This window comes from Scyliorhinus canicula, chromosome 12 (assembly GCF_902713615.1).
Source record: "Scyliorhinus canicula chromosome 12, sScyCan1.1, whole genome shotgun sequence".
Lineage (NCBI taxonomy): Eukaryota > Metazoa > Chordata > Chondrichthyes > Carcharhiniformes > Scyliorhinidae > Scyliorhinus > Scyliorhinus canicula.
Genome location: NC_052157.1, coordinates 156,624,110 through 156,649,898, shown reverse-complemented (window position 1 = coordinate 156,649,898; position 25,789 = coordinate 156,624,110). Strand labels below are relative to the sequence as shown.

General features: G+C 45.7%; 1 protein-coding gene across 7 annotated transcripts in view; it reads right to left on the bottom strand.

Annotated features, from left to right (window-relative positions):
* The window catches only part of cltcb (clathrin, heavy chain b (Hc)), a 77,979-nt gene extending 56,428 nt beyond the window's left edge, over window positions 1-21,551 (bottom strand). For all 7 annotated transcript variants that reach the window (XM_038814639.1, XM_038814643.1, XM_038814641.1 and 4 more), the window contains exons 1-2: window positions 21,395-21,551; window positions 21,070-21,213 (exon numbers count right to left, since the gene is read on the bottom strand). In XM_038814639.1, coding sequence (XP_038670567.1) covers window positions 21,070-21,111 — 42 coding nt within the window. In that variant the 5' untranslated portion in view covers window positions 21,112-21,213; window positions 21,395-21,551. The remainder of the gene's footprint in view (window positions 1-21,069; window positions 21,214-21,394) is intronic.
* Between the last annotated feature and the right edge of the window lie 4,238 nt (window positions 21,552-25,789).

Here is a 25,789-nt window from a genome sequence, read left to right as displayed (position 1 = left end):
GAGGGAATGAGTGCTATGTGATGAAGATGAAGACGTTGGCAGATGAGACGGTATTTGGCTGAAAGATCAGGTGGGGGGAGAGAGGGGGGGGAAAGTAAAGAAAGATCAGGTGGGGGGAGAGAGGGGGGAAAGTAAAGAAAGATCAGGTGGGGGGAGAGAGGGGGGAAAAGTAAAGAAAGATCAGGTGGGGGGAGAGAGGGGGGGGGAAAGTAAAGAAAGATCAGGTGGGGGGAGAGAGGGGGGGAAAGTAAAGAAAGATCAGGTGGGGGGAGAGAGGGGGGAAAGTAAAGAAAGATCAGGTGGGGGGGAGAGAGGGGGGGAAAGTAAAGAAAGATCAGGTGGGGGAGAGAGGGGGGGAAAGTAAAGAAAAATCAGGTGGGGGGAGAGAGGGGGGGAAAGTAAAGAAAGATCAGGTGGGGGGAGAGAGGGGGGGAAAGTAAAGAAAGATCAGGTGGGGGGGGAGAGAGGGGGGAAAGTAAAGAAAGATCAGGTGGGGGGGAAAAGTAAAGAAAGATCAGGTGGGGGGGAAAAGTAAAGAAAGATCAGGTGGGGGGAAAAGTAAAGAAAGATCAGGTGGGGGGAAAAGTAAAGAAAGATCAGGTGGGGGGAGAGAGGGGGGGAAAGTAAAGAAAGATCAGGTGGGGGGGAAAAGTAAAGAAAGATCAGGTGGGGGGGAAAAGTAAAGAAAGATCAGGTGGGGGGGAAAAGTAAAGAAAGATCAGGTGGGGGGAAAAGTAAAGAAAGATCAGGTGGGGGGAAAAGTAAAGAAAGATCAGGTGGGGGGGAAAAGTAAAGAAAGATCAGGTGGGGGGGAAAAGTAAAGAAAGATCAGGTGGGGGGGAAAAGTAAAGAAAGATCAGGTGGGGGGAAAGTAAAGAAAGATCAGGTGGGGGGAAAGTAAAGAAAGATCAGGTGAGGGGGGAAAGTAAAGAAAGATCAGGTGGGGGGAAAGTAAAGAAAGATCAGGTGAGGGGGGAAAGTAAAGAAAGATCAGGTGGGGGGGAAGTAAAGAAAGATCAGGTGGGGGGGAAAGTAAAGAAAGATCAGGTGGGGGGGGAAAGTAAAGAAAGATCAGGTGGGGGGGAAAGTAAAGAAAGATCAGGTGGGGGGGAAAGTAAAGAAAGATCAGGTGGGGGGAAAGTAAAGAAAGATCAGGTGGGGGGAAAGTAAAGAAAGATCAGGTGGGGGGAAAGTAAAGAAAGATCAGGTGAGGGGAAAGTAAAGAAAGATCAGGTGAGGGGGAAAGTAAAGAAAGATCAGGTGAGGGGAAGGGGAAGGGGAAGTTGTTGAACCCAGCCACATTGTGGGTAACATTCAAAGGCAAGGCTATTTTCAGACGTCAAGAAAGGCAAATTACTTTGTTTGAGACTATGAGCTGGGGACAATTTGCCCAAGGCATGTATTATTGCACCTAGAACATAGAACAGTACAGCACAGAACAGGCCCTTCGGCCCTCAATGTTGTGCCGAGCCATGATCACCCTACTCAAACCCACGTATCCACCCTATACCCGTAAACCAACAACCCCCCCCACTCCCTAACCTTATTTTTTATTAGGACACTACGGGCAATTTAGCATGGCCAATCCACCTAACCCGCACATCTTTGGACTGTGGGAGGAAACCGGAGCACCCGGAGGAAACCCACGCACACAGGGGGAGGACGTGCAGACTCCACACAGACAGTGACCCAGCCGGGAATCGAACCTGGGACCCTGGAGCTGTGAAGCATTTATGCTAACCACCATGCTACCCTGCTGCCCCAACATTATTGATTTTTATATATGCATGATGTTTATGTGCAATTCCTAGTTCTGATGGGTTACTGGTTTGTCCTACTTGGTGGTGGTGTGGGAGGGGCACGATGGGTTTGGAGTAGATGGAGTGGGTTGGGAAGGGGTCACAAGATGGGTGTGTTCAGCCCTCCAGACAGGAGCCATGCTAGTAAACAGAAAGTGTGGGGTGGGGGCTGTGGCAGCACAGGTCTTTGTCCAAGGTAGATCTAGGGAGAAGATGGACAGCCAGTGTGTGCAGGTTCAAGTGGTTTGGAGAGCAGGTAGTTAGATGGACTGGATTAGGAGATGGTTGACCTTAGTAGAGAGAGGTCAGAAGCCCCTGGCGGGGGTGGTAACCTGGAATGTAGGGAAGTTGTTGAGAGTCCATTCTCAAGGATTTCACAGCACAGTATCTGGAAAGCAGTGGTTAATCAAACAAGGTCAGCATGGATTGAAGGAAAATCGTGCGAAAGATGTAACAAGTAGATTTGACCAGGGAGAACCAGTGGATGTGGTTTATTTAGACTTTAAGGCTATTGACAAGGTCTCACAGCAGATTAATGTGTAAAGTTAATTGCATGGGATTACGGGTCTGGAGATGGATAAAATGACGGTTAAAAGCAAAAAGTTGGAATGAATGAGTCTTTCCTGATTGCATAATGTGAATAAATGAGGTTTCGGTAATCAAAATAGGAAGGCAGAATATTATTTGAATGGTGCAAAATGGAGGTGTGGATACTCAGCAAGACCTTGGTGCCCTTGTGCATCAGTTGCTGCAAATAAGCACACAGGTAATAAAGTAGCAAATGATATTTTGGCCTTCATCGAGGGGATTATTTGTATAGAATAGGGATGTTTTACTGCAATTGCATAGGGCATTCAAAATTGTAACATGATTAGACAGGGTAGATTCAGAAAGAGAATTTACAGTGCAAGAGGCCACCATTCAGCCCATTGAGTCTGCACCAGACCTTGGAAAGAGAATCCTACTTAACCCTATCCCTGTAACATGACCTAACCGTCGATACCAAGTGGTAATTTAACATGGTTAATCAACATTAGTGGAAAGGATAAAGGGCAGGTGGTGAGGACATTTAGGGTGGGGGATATGGAGTGAGGTTGTGCCAGGTCAGTGCCATTCAATAAGTGAGGATGAGTGCCATTCAATGCGAGGTGGTGCATAGGGTACACATACACAATGACAGGCCCAGATGAGTGGCCCTTCCCTGGGGTAGAGGATCTGAGAAGTGTGGCGTGAGATAGTGAGTCACACCCATATGTTTTGAGAGTGTAAACTAGAGGGCTTTTGGGAAGCGGTGTTAAAGGCTCAGTTGGAGATAGTGGGTTTGAAGTGGGGGGAAATAGAGGGTTTGAAGCAGCACCGGTGTCCCTTAGTGGACATTTTTGGAGTTACTGGGAAACTCAATTGCAGGAGGGGGTAGGGTGTTGTGGCTTTGTCGCAATTGTTCAGCTAAAGATTTGCACAATTGATGGTTGGCAATGCCACTTGGGTGGAGGATGTGCACAACTAAGTCTGGAAATGGTAACAGGATCTGCATGCATGGTGCTATCTGCTCCCATCCACGAGGATCTAATGATTGCAGTATGTTAAACTTGTGTAATTTTTGTATCCTTTGCAACCCAATTATTTGAGTTTGGAAAAAATATCTATATTTTAAAGTATAGGCTGAGATCTGTTGCAACAGAGGGGGTAGTAAAAGCAGAAATGTTGGTGATAGAAACTATTCCCTGGAGGTTAAAGATTTAAGGTACTGGCCACTGCATCAAGGGCCACCAAGCTCTGGAATTCACCCCCACTTCACTTTCTACCTTCAAGACACCCTCTAAACATTGTCACCTGGCACAATCTCATTTGGTTCGGTCATCCTTTAAAACACCTTGAAGTGTTTCATTTTGTTGGAGCCAGTAAATACAAGATTTTGGGCCTGGACCTATACAGGACAGTTAAAAGGAGGACAGGCTGATGGGCAAAGTATGAGAATGTTAATTTGGCTTGTTGAAAATGAGACTCGTTTGCAAATGAATGACAGGGGAAGCTCCATTCAAGCCAGCAGCATTTAAAGGATGTGGGTATCACTAGCTTGGCTGGCATTCATTGCTCATCCCTAGTTGTCCTCCAAGGTGGCAGTGATGAACTGCCTTCTTGAACCACTGCAGTCCCAGAGGTGTAGGTACACCTAGTGCAGGAGGGAGTTCCAATTTTTGATCCAGTGACAGTGAAGGAATGGTGATATTTCCATTACAAGTTCAACCTTGCCTACAACATGGACAACAGTGGTGGCCATACCAAGTCTGTTTATATGACCATTAATATTTGCTTTATTTCATAGTTGCATTGTGGACATTACAGTCACCTTTTGGCTCAGTGGCAGCACCACTGCCAGAGTCAGGACATTGTAGGGTCAGCCTCCAAGGTTTGGGATCACATCTTGGTTGGCACTTCAAGAGGGAGCTCCACATAGCCTTTTGGCTGAGATGTCAAAATCTGGTGGAGGCAAATGATCTATGATCCATTATCTGAAGTGCAGCAGGCGTTCCACCCCCAGTCACAACCTTCTCTCAACTAGCAACACGAAAATCAAAACATTGTAGAGTTTCCTAAATTAGTGACAACACTAAAAACAACTTCAAGGGAAAGAAAGACTACACAACCCCAATTAACAGCACAAGATCTGTTTGAGCCGGAAGATACATCACAGCCAGATTGTGCCCCCCCGTCATAAAGAATCATCCACATTGGACCATGAAACATGAGAACAAAAGCTACACTTGCAAATGACCAGAATCAGATAGCAAGGCCCAAACAACCTGAAGGGAAAATTGATAGTCTAAACTTTGAAGAATGAGACTGGACTAGTTACAGTTAAACTAACCTGAAAGAGGTGTGAAGCAAACCTCCCTTATTCATTGAGAATGTTCTGCACCAGTTCCCTGAAGAGTTGTCTTGCTTGCACATTGCCATTATAGACAATGCAGGTTAACATTTCTCATGGCAATGCATATAGGTTTTAACATTTTTCTGATTTGGACATCAAGTTTCACAAATGGCAACCCTAAAATTCTTTGTGGGGCAACCTCCGACTTGTGCAAGTTCAGGTTGTTGAACAGCACAGAAGCTACAACATGGAATAGTTGAAGCAGAAAGCATTTTATGGGGGAGCTTGATGCAAACAAGGGATAAGGTGATAAGGAAGAAAGTGGTTAGTAGTATGGAGAGTGGCTTATGGATTATGAACACAAGGACTTGCCCATTTCTCTTGATTCATTATTTGTTCCTTGTAAATGTATGGAATTGAGCTTAAAATTAAAATGTGAACCCTACCTTAGGATCTGCATGTTCTCGAAAATCAAAGTGAAACAAGATTTCAGACTTTGACACAGGAAGAGGTGAACAATCGTTAAGAGCAAAGCTCCTGCATGCCCTTAATGTCTCATCCAAAAGGTGGCACTGAAGAAACAGTGCACCGAGACCAGACTGCGAACTGCAAGTCATCAATTTCTTCTAGAGAAGTGCAGAGTCAAACAGTAAAACAAATACTGACCAATAGGTTATGTAGACAAGTCATGAACAGAAGTGCTAAAACCCCAACATTCCTCCAAAGATAGCATCTTTCCAGGAAGCTCAAGCTCAGAGAACAATTCACCACTTTCCTGGAGGTTGCTTCCATCAGCAAAGGACTTTACTTAATTCTGAATTCCAGGAAGGATGCAAAAGTGCATGAAAATCATAACTGCAACAGGGAAGCCAAGTCACTGGCAGACTTTAACCCTTCCCAAAACATACCAGTTATCAAGAACATGTTCCAAAGTTTAATCTAAAGTGATTTTCAGTTCTTTTAATGAGGTCTGTACTAAACACTAGTTGTATTTTTTACTGAATCCATGTACTTGCCTCCATAGCACTTGGGACCTTGCTAACAGAGGACCAGCAAGACCAAAACTTTACGGACCCTGAAAACGTACATAAAAACTAATTACAGAACAGCCAACACTGGTTGCACTGTGGCACTGAATGGCAGAGATTTATTCTAAGCAGCAAGAGAAAGGGTGCAAGTCAATCAATTCTCTGGCTAGCCATTATGGACCAGTCAAGTAGCAAGTCAAGCTTTCTGAATGCAGTGTCCAGAAGGGCAAGACAATCACTTTTGACATCAAAAGAATCAACCCCATTCCAAGCTCAGTTGGAAAACACAGTACAGAATGAGGGCTTATACTACACGACCCAAATTCTCCTCTCCCACACTATTGGCAGGGGGGAAATTAAATCAACCACTTGATACCACAAGCCCTTCAACATAAATGTTCTCATCATCATAATTGATCTAATGAGATAAGGACAGTATAGGCAGAGGCTCCTCAACACTACTTCAGGTGTCATCTGTAATAATCCATTAGATAATGGTGATTTGTGGCAGATTACTACTGTACTCCAAATCAATAGCTGTTATTCCGTTACAGTGAACTGCCCAAAAACAACAGGACACTATAGAATTCCTTTTTAAATTTCAAATTTAAGGGCCAATTCAGTGTCGCCATTCCACCTAACTGCACATGGGAGGTGCACTGGGGAGAACATGCAAACTCCACACTGAGTGACCCAGGGCCAGTATTGAACCTGGGTCCTCGGCACTGTGAGGCAGCAGTGCTAAACACTGCAGCATGCTGCCCCCAATTATAGAATTCCAGTCCAGTCAAGTTCACCGACAATCCGATATTCTGGATAAGATCACTATCAGTTTAAATCTTGCATGGCTGAGCTTCAACAATGGTGTCCAATCAACGCTAGCTCTAATCAGTTGGAGCCAAAAAAGATTTTCATTGGAAACTTCTGTAATTTACTGGTTTGCTTATGTGAAAGGTTCCCTGGTTCAAAATTGGGGAGAAACATTGTCAAAGCTCAGAACGCCACACTTGGGCTATTAGTCCTAGGAGTTGCAAAAGGAAATTAAATCTACACAAACAATGACCAGCATTTTACAAAAGCAACACACTTGAATTGTGCTTAATAGTGCATGAATTACTAGCTCAACTCAAACAAAGCCAATACTCAACTCAAACAAAGCCAATACAAGATTGCACAAAAATTAGGAAAATGCATGGGTGAAACAAGAGGTTTTTTTTTATAAATTGCCACCTACCCTGCACATCTTTGGGTTGTGGGGATGAAACCCACGCAAACAGGGAGAATGTCAGTGACCCAGGGCTGGGATTGAACCCAGGTACTCAGTTTTGTGAGGCAACAGTGCTAACCACTGCACCATGTCACAAGCAGACATACGGTGGTTGGACCCATATTGTGGGAGACAATTTGACCTCATTCATTTCGGAGATGTGGGTGTTGCTGGCTAGGCCAGCAATTATTGCCTTCTACTTGTGGAAAGTCAACTGGTCTTGCTCAGATCACAGCTCAACTACCTCAAGTACAAAGTGCTAAATATTGTGCAAATGGGGCAGCACAGTGGCCTAGTGGCTAGCACAACCGCCTCACGGCGCTGAGGTCCCAGGTTCGATCCCAGCTCTGGGTCACTGTCCGTGTGGAGTTTGCACATTCTCCCCGTGCCTGCGTGGGTTTCGCCCCCACAACCCAAAAATGTGCAGGGTAGGTGGATTGGCCATGCTAAATTGCCCCTTAATTGGAAAAAATAATTGGGTAATCTAAATTTTTATTTTTTTTTTTAAATATTGTGCAAATAATTAAGTTTAAAAAGGTTGCAGAATTGAAGTTATATGCACTACAGACAAATTAATCTGTTGATTTACCAACACATGTGGCCAATGTTATTTTTGTATGGAAATGAACTTGCCAGTGCTAAACTGGCAGTGACAAGTGACTTGACTTTGCACTTAGGCAATTGAGTTACTTGCATTCATAAATGGCCAATTTCCTCTATTTGCACAAAAGGGGACTTTCAGGAAAAAGTGGGCAACAGGGTGGCAATGTGGTGAGATGTGAGTCAGTCAACCTGTGGAAACCCAAATTAGGAGTGACAAATACAGGACAGATACAATGCAAGGAGGAAGTCTAAAAACAGATGGCATTCACCATAATTTAGGGGGAGTTGATGCATTAAGGGAGAAGAGGGAGGATATGGTGATGAGATGAAAAGCAGCCTTGGGAACAAAACAGCACGAGATTCTAAGCAGCTGTGAAAAGTAGACTTTTGGAAAGCAGGATTGAACCCCATTATAATTTTGCCTGTTCTGTCACCATTTGTTTAATAAATTTTGAGTACCCAAATCAACAGTAGCACAGCATTTGGATTGCATCTTGTGGCAATTCACACTATTGTATTGTATAGTATTATGTCCTTGTGGGTTCTGTCTGAGCCGCTGCGCGGCTCTGCCCATAGGGGGAGATGAGGAGCTTGTACACGGCTCCACCCCTGGCTCCTCCCACTACAAGTATAAAGTGCTGCAGCCGTGTGAGCCTGCCCTCAGTTCTTCTTGTCGTATGCAGGCTCAGTTGTAAGACTATTAAAACCACAGTTTACTTCCAATCGTGTTCCGAGTGAATTGATGGTCACAGCACATCTTAAAGACAATTGAAGCTGGGCTGAAGTCCGCCAAACCCATAATTTTGTTCCCCACAAATGTTTGGAGCAAGGCTGTTTGAAACAATTTAAAGGGTAGATTTTTGGACAAACTAAAAAGTACTGAAAATATTTGTGCAAATATACCAGGAAATAACTTCAGCTGCAGAACATGGTTATGACTGCTGTAAGCATCAAGGGCAGCATGGTGGTACAGTGGGTTAGCCCTGCTGCCTCACTGCAATGAGGTCCCAGGTTCGATCCCGGCTCTGGGTCACTGTGTGGAGTTTGCACATTCTCCGTGTTTGCACGGATTTTGACCCTACAACCCAAAGATGTGCAGGCTAGGTGGATTGGCCACGCAAAATTGCCCCTCGATTGGAAAAAAAGGATTGGGTACTCCAATTTAAAAAAATTACTGGAAGCATCTGACTTCCCAAGGGATTACTAACCATACCCCCTTACTGAAGCAACTAAGCTGACTGATATCCAGCAATCCAGGAGAAGTAACTGCCCTCAACATCAAGGCAGCATCAATGAACCTAGTAAAACTGAACTCAATGGGTCACTGGATGGAGCAATACCTTCATCAAAAAATAATGAAATCAATCTCAATCCCAGAAATTCCAGATAGTGTCTCAGTCTAATAATCTTCAGCTACTTCAAATAATCTTCCACAAGGCCAGATGTGAGGATGTTAGATGATTGCATATTTTTTTATTTACAAAAAAAAATTTAGAGTACCCAATTCATTTTTTCCAATTAAGGGCCAATTTAGCATGGCCAATCCACCTAGCCTGCACATCTTTTGGGTTGTGGGGGCGAAAACCACGCAAACACGGAGAATGTGCAAACTTCACACGGACAGTGACCCAGTGCCGGTCTCGAACCTGGGACCGTGGCACCGTGAGGAAGCAGGGCTAACCCTCTGCGCCACCATGCTGCCCTGATTGCACATATTTAATACCATTCACAACTCCTATTGAAGCACATATCCATTTGCAGCAAATATGCAGCGAATCCCTAGGCCATTTGAGGACACGACTGTGGATGTAGAGTATAAATCTAACTCCCTCAGAACAATATGTCAATGTCTCAAACCATCCTGCTGACCGAAATAGGTCAATACCATTCAATTGGCCTTCCTCAGATCTGAAATCACCACTTCAGAAATGTAGCCAAACCCCAAATGCACTACAAGTCCCACAAGACATGCCCGTCCGGGAACGGCATTGTCAGGGGCTAACGCCCGGTCCTAGGGGCAGCAAAGGCAGTAAAGTTGGGAGAAACAACAGGGAAGGGAAATGTCGAGGATCAGTAATTTTTTTTTTATAAAAGGCAGTGAAAAAAAGCAACGGAAAGTCCATCAGGGAGTGGAAAGGTCACCACGGGGGTCAGTAAAGAAAATGAAGGCTGGAGCACCATAGAGGCCACATTGCTCATGGCTGAAGAAATAACCACGGTGAAGGCTGTGGAATGTGAAAGGCAGTTCCTAAAACACATGGAGGCAATGAGGAAGGAGATGAGGCAGTTTTGAAAGTGCCGGTGCAGGAGCAAGGCAAGGCAAGAGATCAACAAGGATCTGTGAGGCAAAATGGAAGACCTGGAAAACAGATCCAGGCGTCAGAATTTGAGGATTGTGGGGCTGCCCGAAGGAGTGGAAGGACCAAGGGCAACTGAGTATTTTGCCACGATGTGGGTGAAGCTATTGGGAGAGGAGAGGATCACTCCGGATATGAACTGGATCGGGCTCAGTCGTGGAGGCCTGTACCAAAGGCAAGTGAGCTGACTCTGCGCTTCCGTAGGTACAGCGTAAAGGAGAAGGTCCTGTGCTGGGCTAAGCAGAAGTGGAGGTTGCAGTGGGCTGGAGCAGGTAGGTGTATACTAGGACTTTACAGTGGAGCTGGCAAGGAGGCAGGCTGCCTTCAACTGAGTGAAGAGGGCACTGTACATTAGCAAGGTGCAGTGTGGCATTGTGCAGTGCAGCATTGTATATCCAGTTAGGCTGGTAACCCACAAGTTCAAGGACTTTTATTTTGGGACGGCAGAAGAATTTGCAATGGCAGAATTGAGAAATGGTCATGTACTGATGTAGCCTCATGGCTATTCTTTCTCTTTTGTTTTACTGCGTGCTGGTGTATGGGCTACAGGAGCCAACATTGTGTATATTTGGACAAGGAAAGAAATGGGACACAGTCGTAATTAAGCTGGCCAGTGAACAGGGGTGAGAGGTGCTGCGGCCATCAGAGCCTGGCAGAACAGGGTCCGATGAGTTTAGCTGGAGTGGAAAGTTGGGGAAAGGGACCAAGGTGGTTTTTTGGGGGGGGGGGGGGGCACAGGAGGAGTTTTACAAGAGGAAGTGAAGGGGAAGAGTTTGGGGGGGGGGGGGGGGGGTTTACAACTCTTGTGTGTCATTTACGGTAATCTTTTGGAGGCTGGATGGCATTGGTGACCATGGGCGATTTCAGACTCTTCTTTTTCTCCTTTGTTTTTTTTCTCCCCCCCCCCCCCACTGAGGGTCGGTTTTATTTGATCCACCATGGGAAGGTTTGTGGGGCGTTGGTTGGGGTGGTGAGAGGATGGGATTGGTGTTGATGTTAAGGGTATTGACTCTATTTGTTACCGTTTACTGCTTGTTGGGGGTATAAATTGAAGGAAATGTGAAATAAAAATATTAAAGTCCCACAAGACATGCTTCCAAATTCATATCCAGCCTCCAGGTGTAATTTATTACAATCAATTATAGTACCCCATTATGCATCTGGTAGGGAGAATCTGGTTCGGTGAAACGGACATTCTGAATTCTCCTTCCATGTACCCGAACAGGCACTGGAGTGACAAATGGCAGCTTTTCACAGTAACTTCATTGCAGCAAGTCTACTTGTGACACTAAAGATGGAGTCAGTTCACTGCAGAATAATGCCAATAGTAGGTTCAATTTCCCTTACCTGCTGAGGTTATGCATGAAGGCTCCAGCTTCACAACCTTGTCCCAATGTGGTGACCCTCAGGTTAAATCACCACCAGCAAGGGCAGCATGTGGGACATGAGACTACTGTATCGAGTACCTGATTCTCGCCATGTTTGGGTACTCTAAACCCCCCCTAAACCCAAAGATGTGCAGGTTAGGTGAATTGGCCACATTAAAATTTGGGGGAAATGGGTACTCTTATTAAAATTTTAAAAATCACCACCCGTCAGTGCTCTCAAGCAGAGAGCAGCCCATGGCAGCTTATGCATCTGGTACATAAAGATCCACAAATACCAGATTCAGGTTTGAAGCTGATTATTTCATCTTTGATGAGATATCAGCCTTTGCCTATTGTGAAATGTGTGAGAAATAGACAATGACCTTGACAGTCTCAAACACTTGGGTGAATTTATGTTCAGACAAAAAGTTGCTTTTTGCCAAAGATTAATGGCAGAATGAAGCTGCAACATCACATTTTACGATGTCAACTCTTAGTCAGGGGTTAGTGCAGCCGTCGGTTTCCCCCATAGGGAGAGTGGGGGCAAAAAAAAAAGAGACAAGAGGTTCAATTTTGAAGCTGCAGATGGTCCATGGACAACCAAGATGGCCCATGGACAAGTGAAATGGAGTATAATTTGGGCCAGTGTAATTAGTGTATTACCTCACATGTTTCTCCTCTTTCTCAACCCCCCCCTCACCAACCCCCAAACCAAATAACAAGTTCAAGCCAATTTGAAATTGACCAAACAAATGCCCAAAGAGTTCTACTTGTGGAAAAACATTTGTAAGCCATTCAAATGGAGATTTCACATCAGATTGGAGCAGTACGAGGTCAAAGTAGATGGCCAGCTGGAAATTCTTTGCTCAGAAAAAGTAAACAGACTACATTTACAGCACAAAAAAGTCAATTGTCACTTACAGCAGCAATAAAACAAAGCAATTTTGCATTGGAGGGCCCAGAGTGCTCAATGGCCTGCTTCAGTTGCTTGTCTAAACCAATAGTCATTCAAATGTTGGATTCTAAAAGCACCAGCTCCGTGAATACCTCATCCTGCAGACTGACTATTTTAAAGAACCAGCATACAAGCATGCCCATGACTGCTTTTAGCCAGTGGATGGCCAGCAGGGCTAATCGAATTGGATAGCATAATATCAAAGTAATAAAATGTTGAAAATACAGGACTGGCACCATTTGACATCTCTTCAGATGCTGCTAGGTTGGTGCTGGAAATGATTTGTATCATGCTCCAAGGTAGTGAAAAAGCATTTTTCTGTGGACAGTCCAGTCAGATCGTACCATACAGGAGCATAGGACCATGATAAATACACAATGCATTTTATAATTAAACACTTGGGTGGACATCATTTTACAATCAAAATCAAAGAATTTATAGTGCAAGAGGCCATTTGTCCCAGTCTGCACCAGCCCTTTGAAAGAGCACCCCATTTAAACCCACACTTCCAACCTATCCCTGTAATCCCACCCAACCTTTTTGGACACCAAGGGCAATTTAACATGGCCAATCCACCTAATCTGCATATCTTTGGACTGTTGAAGGAAAATCAGAGCACCCAGAGGAAACCCACACAAACACAGGGAGAACATGCAGACTCCACGTAGACAGCCAGGAATTGAAATGTACAAACTTCATGCAGGAAGCAAAGCCAAGATAGAAGCCATCCCGTACCAGCCTCCCCAGACAGGCGCCGGAATGTGGCGACTAGGGGCTTTTCACAGTTACTTCATTGAAGCCTTACCGTGACAATAAGTGATTTTCATTTTCATCCCATTCCCCATCACTGAAATGCCTCCTGGCCAGCCAAAACTCTGCTCCAGATAAAGTCCTGCTCATGACCAAGCGTACCAACCTACACAGCCTCGGTCACATCCATTGAAAATGCTCATCCTGGTTCTCATCCTTACAGGCCTCGTTCCTCTGAAACCTTACAACCCTCCCAAATATCAGCAATCTAATTAATTGTTTTGCTGAAGAACCCCATTTGAAATGCTTCCACCATTGGTGCTGCAGCTGCCTTAAGCCAAACTCTGGAAAACACTCAAAGTCTCTGTTGAAGTCCCTTTTGAACATCTGTGATTTATGCTAAATTTCCTGGAAGGTGATAAAATGCCAGCGTTGTTTATGCTGTTGTAGAAGCCATGGAGGGATCTATGAAAATTATATTGAAGCAATAAATGCCTCGGAGGGAAGACACCTTATACAGGTTGGTTGGCTTTGTGGCAATGTAAAATAATTTGTTTTTATAAATTTAGAGTACCCAATTCATTCTTTCCCAATTAAGGCGCAATTTAGCATGGCCAATCCACCTACCCTGCACATCTGTGGGTGGGGGCAAAACTCAACACAGGGAGAATGTGCAAACTCCACACGGACAGTGACCCAGAGCTGGGATCTTGACACTGAGGCAGCAGGGCTAACCCACTGCACTGCCTATGGCAATGTAAAAATGATCAGACATTTATTGTGAAGTAACCCTAATGAGGTACACGTTTTAAGAGTTTCCAAATATGAACTGTGAACTGTTCCAATACAAGTGTTTAAAGTTCTCATACCTTTAACAGACAACAGGAGCTACAGCACCTTCTGAACTTGTAGCGATTCAAAGCCAAGAGCATGGATGCCCCAAAATATTTTGTATATTGAAGTTAACAATTCGTTCATGGGATGCATGCATCACTGGCTGGGCCAGACAACCACATTGCTGGTCTGGAGTCACCTGTAGGCTAGACCAGGCAGCAAGAGTAGCTTTCCTTCTTTAAAATAATATTAGTGAGCTTTCCTTTCCCAAAGTGATTAGTGGTGAATGAAATGGGTTTTTAAACAATCGACTCCATGGCCATCAAGACCATAAGACATAGGAGCAGAATTAAGCCACTCGGCCCATTGAGTCTGCTCTGCCATTCAAATCATGGCTGATATTTCTATCATCCCCATTCTCCTGCCTTTTCACCATAAAAACTTTAAATAAGGGGATTGCGGTGGCCTAGTGGTTAGCACAAGGTGGCCTAGTGGTTAGCACAACCGCCTCACAGCACTGAGGTCCCAGGTTCGATCCCGGCTCTGGGTCACTGTCTGTGTGGAGTTTGCACATTCTCCCCGTGTCTGCGTGGGTTTCGCCCCCACAACCCAAAAATGTGCAGAGTAGGTGGATTGGCCACGCTAAATTGCCCCTTAATTGGAAAAAATAATTGGGTAATCTAAATTTATAAAAAAAAAAAAAATAAGGGGATTGGGGGTTATCAAGGAATTTCTTTGGCATTTTAACAGTAGCAAAAATATACACAAGGAAAATATAAACAGTGCAAATTCCACCTCCCTCTTCCACAGGTCTTGCCATTACTTACCCCTCTAAGTCACACTAACTTAACTAAGGGGGGGGTTCTCTGCAAGGAAGTAGACAAATGTTTGCCACCTCTGGACAAACCCCAGCAGAGACCCTCTCATGGCAAACTTTCTCCAGGCAGAGGGAGCCCGTCATGTCTGAAAGCCAGTCCTCCGATTCCAGGGGCTTAGAGTCACTCCATGCCAGCAATATGCACCTCTGGGCTACCAGTGAAGCAAAAGGCCAGAACATCCGCCTCTCCCCTTCTGGATTCCCGGGTACTGCAATATCCCAAAAATTGCCACCACCACCCTCATTTAATACGGTGGACATGGCGTCAGCAAACCTTGCCAAAATCCCCTCAGTTTTGGACATGCCATGCCCAAAACATATGGACATGGTTCACTGCTGCCCACCCCCATCCCTGCTGCCCACCCCCATCCCAAAGAATCTGCTCATCCGGGCCACTGTCATGTTGAGCCCGGTGAACAACCTTAAATTGGATCAGGCCGAGCCTGGCACATGTTGCCATCACATTGACTCTACCAAGCACGTGTTCCCAGAGGCCCTCTATCTCTCCCCCAGTTCCTCCTCCCACATTGCTTCAACTCCTCGGTCTGCATCTCCTCCAAACCCATAAGCTCCAAGTCCAAGACGCTCCCCTCTCCATCCTCTAGAGACCACTCTATCCTGAATCCCCTAGCGGCAGGAGTGGGAAGGTTGGTACCTGCTTCTGCAGAAAGTCCCATACCTGTAAATATCAGAATTAATTTCCCCCAGCCAATGCAAACGTCTCATTCAGTGCCCTCATACTCAGGAAGCTTCCTTCCAAGAACAAGTCCCCCATTCTCTCAATCTTCACTCCACCAAATTCAGAACCCCCATCCATCCTCCCCAGGGCAACCCTGACCCCCTTAGAGAACCTATCCATCTCCGACTTAAAGACATTTGGCCTCCACAGCCTTCTGCGGCCAACAAGTTCCACAGATTCAGCACCCTCTGGCTGAAGGAATTCCTCCTCATCCATTTTCAAGGATTGTTCCTTTTAGTCAGACATTGTGTCCTCTGCTTCCACATCCACTATCTAGGCCTCAGCATCCTGCACGTTTCAATAAGATCCTCCCCTCACCCTTTCAAACTCCGAGTACAGACCCAGAGTCCTCAACTGTTCTTATAACTTATAATTCCAGATTTTTGTGAATTCAAATTCCACCAGGATTTGAACAGCATCCCCAAAGCATTACACCTGAATCACTGGATTATTAATCCAGTGACAATACCATTACACCACTGCTGCCCCTGACTGCTCTCAACAATGGTTCAAAAAAGGTTAAGCCAACACATGCACCAACTGGAGCTGGAAGATTCAAAAATCAGTATGCAGGCAGATGATTTGCAATTATCCCAACTGCAAGGGTTTTGAGCCGGTATGTGCCTTTTGCTGAAGGAAACTGGTTTCAAATTCTAGAGCACTGGCTTGACTTCAAAGAACTAGTGCCAACCAGCTAAAACTTGAGATAAATAGTGCAACAGTGCCAATATAAAGAGCTAGTCAGTAAATACTACAACCAACCTGATGAGGAACCAAAACAAAGCATACAGCTGGAAATGCGAATACTGCATTTGCACTGCAAACACAGGAAGTGGAGTTATTTAAAAATTCACTTTGTTCAGTGCCAGACATTTACCTGAAGTGGATGGGTTTGACAAAAAAGCCAGTTTGTTAAATCAGATGTCAACGTTGGTGTAACGTAGGTCACAATTGAGATATATTGTTAGTTGATGTAGTTTCAAATTTAACTATTACATGTCCATTTCAAAGCTTCTGGAGGATTTCAATAATTTTGTAAACCATCCGAAAAAAAAGTTAGGAATACTTTCCCAATAGATAGTTTGCAACTGCCCTTCCAGAATGAGTTTCTGGCCACAAAGACCACCCATTTCCATATTTGCAACATCTCACAATTTTGGCCTGCCTCATGCTTGTTACGTGAACTTTGGCTATTCATTTTTGGATTACATTGTTCATTCCTCAACCTACAATGGGTCCTGGTGATATTAAAAGCTGATATCCTCCATTAGCTCATGAGAAGAGTTACTTCTGTGCTTCTTTAATTCTTGCACATCAGATTTTTATCCCTCCATTGCTGCAGATATGCTTTGAGCTGCCCGAGCCATCCATGCGCTGGAATTCCCTCAACTTTGCTTCACTCAAAACCATCTCTTACCAAACTTTTGGCCTTCACTGTAGATCGCATTAAATTTTTGCTTCAGTGAAATGGCTTTGGACATACAGCATCACACCACACCTACACCAAGATTCAAATGCATGCTACATGACCCATTAGGGCAACAGAAATGCAAGGGTTTATCTGTGGCAAATACTGACACTGCCACATGGTTCTCTTATCAACTGTCATTAGCATTAGTTTTTCCAATTACCTGCAGATGGTGGGATAGGGAGAAAGCAAGCAAAGAGACAAAAACAGGAAGACTAAGCTTGCACTAATAAAACTGCCAGTACTACTAATGCAGCAAAAATATATTTCACAATAGAGAAGCTGACCCAGACCAGGAATTGATCAAAATACACCAAGCTTGAAAGGCAGGCATGATGAAGGCCACCAATGGTACGTGGAGCAGGACAAACTGCATGGCAGGAAGCTGCTAGCTGGAGCACAAAGCTATGGGAGAATTGGAAGGTTAGGTTTTTTTTTCAAACTTAATTTACAGAGTGGGGTTACAAAGAATCAAATTACAATCAGTAATAATTGATACATTAGGACAATGAGTGACCTGGAAAATCAGAGTTGGCAGATACAATATATAGTCAGGCGAGTCAGTCTTTGATGGAGTGACGGTGTTTTTTTTGGGTAGGGCAAAATACAACAGCTTTGCCAATTGTTTAGTTACGAAACATTGCAGCCCATCCACAGTTGATGCTAAATCAACCAGCCCCAACAGTCACATGCAAACATTCCTCTTCCTGCCAGCCACAATTCGTTCAACTGATTACAATCATTTGATACAGTACAATTACATTGTGCTAGCATGAAGCTCAGGTATATTAGGAAGTACCAGAATTCAATGTTACTATTGTTCTTGCCATACTTTATTACAAGGTATTTTTGTGAAGAATAACCATCAAAATTAACCAGATTTCAAATCGACCATTTAAAGCAGTTTTTTTTTTAAACGGCTAAGCCATGGACACACTTTATGAAGCCAGTAAATTACTCTACTAAAAAACCATTTGATCAGTCATCAAGGGTCACCTGCTTACAGCAATAATTTGCTTCATTACTTGCATTAATTAGCAGTGTTCCTAGATCAGCAGACATTGTTAGTACCATTCTGCTGGGCCCCAAATTGGCACCTCAAAGTTGAGACAGAGCAAAAACGTTTTAGGCTACAAAGTTTCACGGTTTGGACATGATCAGCCTATATCCCAAAATCAAAAGCCATTAAAAGGCAGCACAGCTGGTTTGCACTCAACACAACTTAAATTGATTCTGGTCCGATGATTGTGGATTTGCATACTCAGATACACAAGAGGAATCATTGAGGGGCTGCCAGCTGGAACAATTGAGCTTAGTGCAGCATACCTGTACAGGGAAACCAAATGACAGGTTGACATTCTGCATGATTTACCAGGGGTTCTCAATAGGCCCCCTCCTCCTGTAACAAGTCTAATTATTGTGTATGGGACTGGCACACCCTCAGCTAGGTAGTCACTAATTACAACAGAGGTCACAAAAATGCATACATTTAAATATTCCAACCAAATGGCGAGATAACATAGATTAAAATTTCCATTTCTGCAGTTAGAATGGAAATTATATAGTGTTCTATATGTACTTGCATATTATATTAATCTCACACTGTAATGTACAATAGAGATTCACTATAGAAAGCATCCCACCTGGCTGCATCACAGCCTGATATGGCAACTGCTCAGCTCAAGACCACAAGAAACATCAGAGAGTCGTGAACACAGCCCAGTCCATCACATGAACCTGCCTCCCATCCATTGACTCCATTTACAATTTCCGCTGCCTGGGGAAAGTGGGGAGCATAATCAATCCCACCTGGCTTACTCACCTATTCCATCAGGAGGGAGATAAGTCCAAGAACACGCACAAACAGACTCAAAAACAGCCTCTTCCCCATTGTTACCAGACTCCTAAATATCCCTCTTCTGGACTGACCTCATCAACACTACACCCCTGTATGCTTCATCCGATGCCAGTGTTATGTAGTTACATTATGTACCTTGTGTTGCTCCATTATGTTTTTTTATTTCCTTTTTATGTACTTAATGATCTGCTCGCAGAAAAATACTTTTCACTGTACCTTGGTACTGACCATAAACAAAATCAATCTGAACTAAATGATCAATACTGCACTAACTTCATTGCAATGTTAATGCAAGCCCACTTGTGACAAAGATTACCCAGCCACCAACTTACAGCAAAGTAGTGAAGAGCATGCATGGCCTAGCTCATTTAACAGCTGCATGGATTTTGCAACCAAAAGTGCATGGATTTTGCAACCAAAAGTGACTACCAAGTCTACTGTAATTGTCTGTAATACCACCACCACCCCCAAACCTGGTACTGTCCTAATAACCCTTCCACACAGCCCTTTGGACCTAGACAGAAAGTTGCACAAGTCCCAGAGCTAATAAACCAGCATATTGTTTTTTGGCTTGCATTTGAAAAAATATATTTGTCAAAACATCACAAAAAAGATCATGGCATGCAAGCACAGGGACTCTAAACAATGAAGTACAAAGTTCTTAGTAAAGGACATTACATATTAGAGCAATAGGTCAACCAGAATATATTTTTCACCAAGGTTGAACAGAGTTAAAATGTCACTGACCAGGTGATCAGAGATAGCCCAATGACAAATTAGCAAGTATCAGCATCACTACAGATGCACCCAAAGCTGGAAATTCAAACATTGGATTACCCGCACTTTTGAACAGAAAGACGTGAATTTGGCCAGGAAGATTCTCTTTTTATAAATTTAAAGTACCCAATTCAGGGCCAGGATCGAACCCAGGTCCTTAGTGCCATGAGGCAGCAATGCTAACCACTGCACCACCATGCTGTCCTGTTGCAGAATTATAATGTCCTTTGCCTACCACCTTACACAAAATTAAGAGTATGATTACACAGGTAGCAAAATAGCAGCAAGTCAAACACTTCCACCTACATGCTAGAGGCCAACAGGTAATTAAAGGAATGTCAAATCATTGTGACACATAATACTATCATGATTTTTCACATTCCAGACAACTCCTACATCACCAGCCCAAGTAATACTCAATTAGATTGATTCCATTCTCCAAATATAAAAGAATGAACTCTGGATTTTAGGTTATAAAACCAAGCTAGAGGTTAATTTCAGGCAAAAAAATAATCCACACCTGCTGGTTATTGGTGAACCAGTCATGGAAATGCATCCAACCAACAGGTCTTACTTGCAAATAGATACAGAAAGTCTAAATGTTGCTCATGCAAAAATGTAACTAATTGAACAGTATACAAAGTTAAAAATCTTACAAACTAAGAATCAGGGGTGTATATAGAAAATGGCACTTCTAACATTGTAACTGTAACCACAACTGTCCATATAGATATTTTACATTATTAAAACAAACATTCAACTTTTGAAATGAAAGTTGAAGGAAAGGCCTTTTGGAAACACAATTACATTTGATTTGTTAACTGGTGTTTTAAATTGCCCGCAGTGATCAAAAGTGGCCATTTCACTAACCATTAATAAGTCAACACAAGGGAATGTCAGGCTGGATCACAAAACCTATGCCAGTGTATCAATTTACAGCAAGGGGACAGAGATGGATTTCAGCCTTGGAAGTGTGCAGGCAAAATTGAGAAATAGGTTTAGATGGCAAACTCAATTTCTCCCTTTGCATCAAATTGCAAATGAGAGAGAAAAAAACAACACATCTTTAATGGGTGGGAACTAAACAGGCTTCAACATTTGGCCCAAAAAAAAAAACCCTTCACCAGCCTCAAGGAAAAAAAACACCCATCCTGTGGCAACATCAGCATTTCCTGGGCCACCAGGAAGGTGAAGCACTGAGGGAGGGAGGGGAAGGAATGAAAAATCAAATACAAATCCCGTGGGTGGGCATTTCCAATAAACTTCCTCATACGGGTGACATTGTAGATTCAAGGTTGAACCTTCCCCTAGAAACACTTCATACATATAACAAAAAAGGTGGTGGTGAGGGGGTAAATCCAGATTTAAAAAAAACACTTGACATTCAGATTGGAGGGGGGTGGGGGGTGAAGAAAGTGTCTGCAGTGCTGGGGGCGGGGGTGACATTGGTCCAGGGGTTGAAGGCCGGCCTGGGAGGGTTATATTATTACACACACATATAGATAGATATATTTTTACCTGTAGATGCTCCTGGAAGCGGATGGGCAGAATCTGAGCCATGTCGACGACGGCGTTAGAGAGGGAAGGCGGAAAAAGAGACCGAGAGTCGGTCGGTAGGGGGGGTGTCGAGTCCAAATGTCCGATAGGGAAGTGGGTGCGGATCTGTGAGAGAGACAGAGACACGGAGAGGTTATCACCCACATTTACCTCAGGAGACACCCGGCCGCTAATGACAGGAGGGGCCCCGGGGGGGGGGGGGGGGGGGGGGGGGGGGGGGGGGGACCGCGGGCTGCAGCAACCCTCACCCACCACCGCCCAGACACCCCCGAGGCCGCGGCCTCACCTCGCGTCCCTCAGCCGTGCTGCCTCGGCCACACTGCCTGCCCTGTCCGCTCGCTCTCTCCGCCCTTTATGAACCGTCGAAGGGGGTGAGCCGCAGCCGAGCCGCAATGGCGGAAAACCGGAAATGGCGGAGCGCTACACCGCCCGCCCGGGGCGTGGGAGTGCTCCGCCCGCTTACACACACACACCCTCCCTCACAAAAAAATCCCTTTGCACCATTGGCTCCTTCGGAGGAAGCAACACCATTGCATTCGATGGCGGGGGGGGGAAGGGGGGGATCGGGTGTTTATTTTCTTATCTCCTCCTTTCCCAGCCGCCCGCCGGGACTACTTTTCTGGCTGTTTTCCCCTCTCTCTCGCCCGCGGAGGGTCTCCTTTCTGCCACATCATTGGCACGTGATGCGACGTCATTTCCGCCCCTGGCTTCCGGGTTCCCCACCTGCCTTCCGCCTCCCCGGTTTCATTCATTGCGGAGGTGCCTTCAGTGTCCCTGCGGCCGCGGGTGGTGGCTGCGCCCCGCCCCCTCTCCATGGTTGCACAATCCATTAAAACTCGATTCATAATCTTCTGCTTTTATCTCCTAGTCATAGATCGTAGAATTTACAGTGCAGAAGGAGGCCATTCGCCCCATTGAGTCTGTACTGTCCCTTGGAAAGAGCACCCCACTTAAGCCCACGCCTCCACCCTATCCCCGTAACCCCACCTAACTTTTTTTGCACACTAAGGGACAATTTAGCATCCACCTAACCTGCACATCTTTGAACTTTGGGAGGGAACCGGTGCTCCCGGAGGAAACCCATGCAGACGTGGGGAGAACATGCAGACTCCACACAGTCACCCGCGGCCAGAATTGAACCCCAGTGCCTGGAGCTTGTTCCACCAAAAATAATTTAATCTTTTATTTTAAAAGCAGTTGAATTTCCGTAGTGCCTCTCACAACCCTTTACCGCCCCGCCCCCCCCACCCCAACTAGGATATTTCAGAAAGCAATCGCAACCGAGTGTGGTTGTTGCGATAACCAATGAAATACAACAGCACTGAGATAAGTGAACAGATCATACTTCTTAATGATGCTGGTGATGTAATGGGACGTTGGTCAGGGCACTGGGAGAGAGCTGCCCAGCTCTGCAAATCATTTACATTCACGTAAAAGGGAAGATGGGCTGGACAGCATGGTGGTGCCAATGTCTCATGCCACCGAGGACCTGGGTTTGATCCCAGGCCACTGTCCGTGTGGAGTTTGCACGTTCTCCCCGTGTCTCAGCCTCACAACCCAAACATGTGCAGGGTAGGTGGCTGGGTCATGCTAACTTGCCCCTTAATTGGAAAAAAATAATAAATTGGAAAAAAATAATTGGGTACTCCGACGTGACCTCCGTTTGACATCTCATCTGAAAGCTTAGACCAGCAACAGTGCAGCATGCCTCTGCGTATTTAACAATGCATCCTACTGTTTCTTAAATGATCCCTTATTTTTTTTCTCTAACATACTCTACCCCATGTCTTGGGTATGTGCGAGAAAAATAGCTCAACATTAATCCTATTGTTGCCTTTTCTTGGAACATGTGCCCTACATCTGTCAATCACAGTTTATTCTGTAACGGTGTTCTGGATTTATGATTGCTCAAACATTTGTGGTAATCTTCCAGTCGCTTCCTTACAAAGCCAAAAATGAATTAATCAGCCGTCCCTCGATTCAAGGATAACATTTAATCAGGGTTTCTGCCTTGGATCTTCATGTGACTGAATAGGCTGATTCTCAACCTGCAAGACTTTGGGCATGGCAAGGGCATCCCAGAGGTGTGGGCAGGGGCCAGTGAATCACACGCACATGTTTTGGGGTTGCGGAAAATTGAAAAGTTTCTGGGTGAGATTCTGACCGAGTGATTCGTGGTCTTAGCAAGGATAGTGGAGGAGGAGGTGGACCCGGACACTTTGTGGCGATATTTGGAGTTTCAGAGAATCCGGAGCTCATGGAAAGGAGGAAGGCCAATGTCGTGGCGTTCGCCTCTCTGATTGCACAGCGGCGTATTTTACTGGCGTGGCGGTCGGCATCGCCACTGGGGGTAGCGGCTTGGTTGGGTGACCTGTACAACTTCCTGCGGTTGGAGAAGTTAAAATGTGAGTTAAGAGGGCAGCATGGTGGCGCAGTGGTTAGCACAGCTGCCTCACTGCGCCGAGGTCCCAGGTTCGATCCCAGCTCTGGGTCACTGTCTGTGTGGAGTTTGCACATTCTCCACCGTGATTGCGTGGGTTTCACCCCCCCCCCCCCCCCCCCCCCCCCCCCCCCCCACCAACCCAAAGATGTGCAGGGTAGGTGGATTGGCCATGCTAAATTGTCCCTTAATTGGAAAAAATGAATCGGATACTCTAAATTTTTTTTTTTTAAATATGAGTTAAGGGGGTCTGCAGAAGGGTTTAAGAAAAGGCAGGGGATGTTTGTGACCGTGTTTGAGGAGCTGTTCGTCGGAGGGGGAGGTGGTGAAAAACGATGTGTTTATGTGTTGTAACCTGTTCTGATACATGTTTGTAATAAAATACGCTTTTTAAGAAAAGGACAGGATATCCCATGAGGCAGTAGGATCCGGAGTGCAGGATTTGCTTCCTTTAAGGTGGAGATGATATGTAGTCATGTTTTTTATTTGTTCCAGGGATGTAGGCATTATTGGCGACCAGGATCTATGGCCCATCTCCAATTGCCTTGCACTCAGAGCCAAATAGGACACCAAGGTTGTGAATGGCCTGATTCAGCCTGAGACAGCTGCTAGGGAGGGGATGGAAGTGGCAGCTGGGGAACAGTTTGTCTCACAGGTCAAAGACAATGACCTGCATTCTCTGCCCTGCGACACCAGAAACACAACATCTAACTGGTGTCTGGTTAACTGGTGTCTAACTTCCCAAACGTACATGGCCTCCTGCTCCTTCTACATGCTCCCCCGAACAGCATACCTGACATGGAGGCAACCTGCTGCGTATCTCGCCTCTGACCTGAGATGCATTTGGTGGCTGTTCTCTGGAGGGCCTGGACCTGGATGGGCCTGGCCGACCTTCGGGTGTCACAGGTGACGAGGTGCCACCCTGTTCTGCCCGCTGCCCATCAGATGTGCCAATGTCAGGTGGTGGGATTCAGAAGTGCTGAGGTGTTCCAGTACCTCCCGTGTGGGAGGCACCGGCATGGGCCCCATCACTTCTTACTACGGGGTGCTCGATGGCCCCTGGACTTCTCCATGGAGGTGAGGCCGAAGTGAGCTCTGGTGCGTCATCTGGCACTGCCAGTCCTGGAGGCCCACTCTCGTCTCAGCCAGGATCTCGAAGCATGACTGCCTGTGACTGGACTTGTCCTGAGCCTCAGCTATCGAACGCACAGTGTGCATCAAGCCTTGAACATTTTAACCCAAGGCTGTGACTTTCTCAACCTCGGCTTCCATTACCATGCCAGCCGTTCAGTGTTGGCCTGGGCACCACGCATTGTCGGCACCATCTCCTGCACCTGAAGGTGGTTGGACTGCTCCAACTGCGCCTGCAGGTGATGGAAAGTTGCTGATCCCCCCTCCCCCCCGCTGTAGTCCCTGGCTCTGCGTCTGCACCTCCCCCAGTGATGGGATCATCTTTCCAGGAGCGCGATACCTGTCCGGACTACAGCTGTTTGCTGGGATCGGACAGCCCTCCGACTGCCCACTCCCACCAGAGTTCCGAGTTCCTACCTCCACCTGATGTGCTGCAGCATGTGTGACGTGCGCACCATGGGCCATCTTATCCTAGGGGACACATAAAGGACATGGTGAGGTGCCTGGACGTTAGTTACACGGGGGGGTCTGTCGCTGATGGCTCATGTGTGCAAGGCACCTGCCCAAAGAGACAATACAGGTGTTGGGATTTGGTGCAGGACGGAATATAAGAAAGATGCAGTCTGATGGGCTTTGATTGGGGAGAGGAGAGGTGGGGTGTGAGTAATGGGAGTGATGGCTTGGGTTCAGAGGTGGTGACTCACCGAGCTGACCTAAGGAGGTCATTCACCTTATTCCGGCCGGCCCGGTTCACATTGGCAGGCAGTGGCCTCCTGCCCACCCTGGGGAAGAGGGTGCCCTGCCTCGCCTCCACTGTACCTAGCATTCGGTCCAGCCCTCCATCCATAAAGCGTGGTGCTGCTCTTTACGGAGCCATCTTCTTGGCTGGAATGAGTGTGTGGGGAGTGGAGTGTTTATAAGTAGCTCCAGCTGGTCAAGCTCCCCAGCACCAATTCTGGGCCAAGCAAATCCCACGCGGCGACAATTAGAATTGCTCTGGATTTACGTGAGCAGAGTGCAGGCCCATTAGCTGAATTGCTCCAGAACTAGCGCCCCCAACGGAAACGTGAAACCCACGCAATTCAGTCCCGGCGTCAGCACTTAATCTCC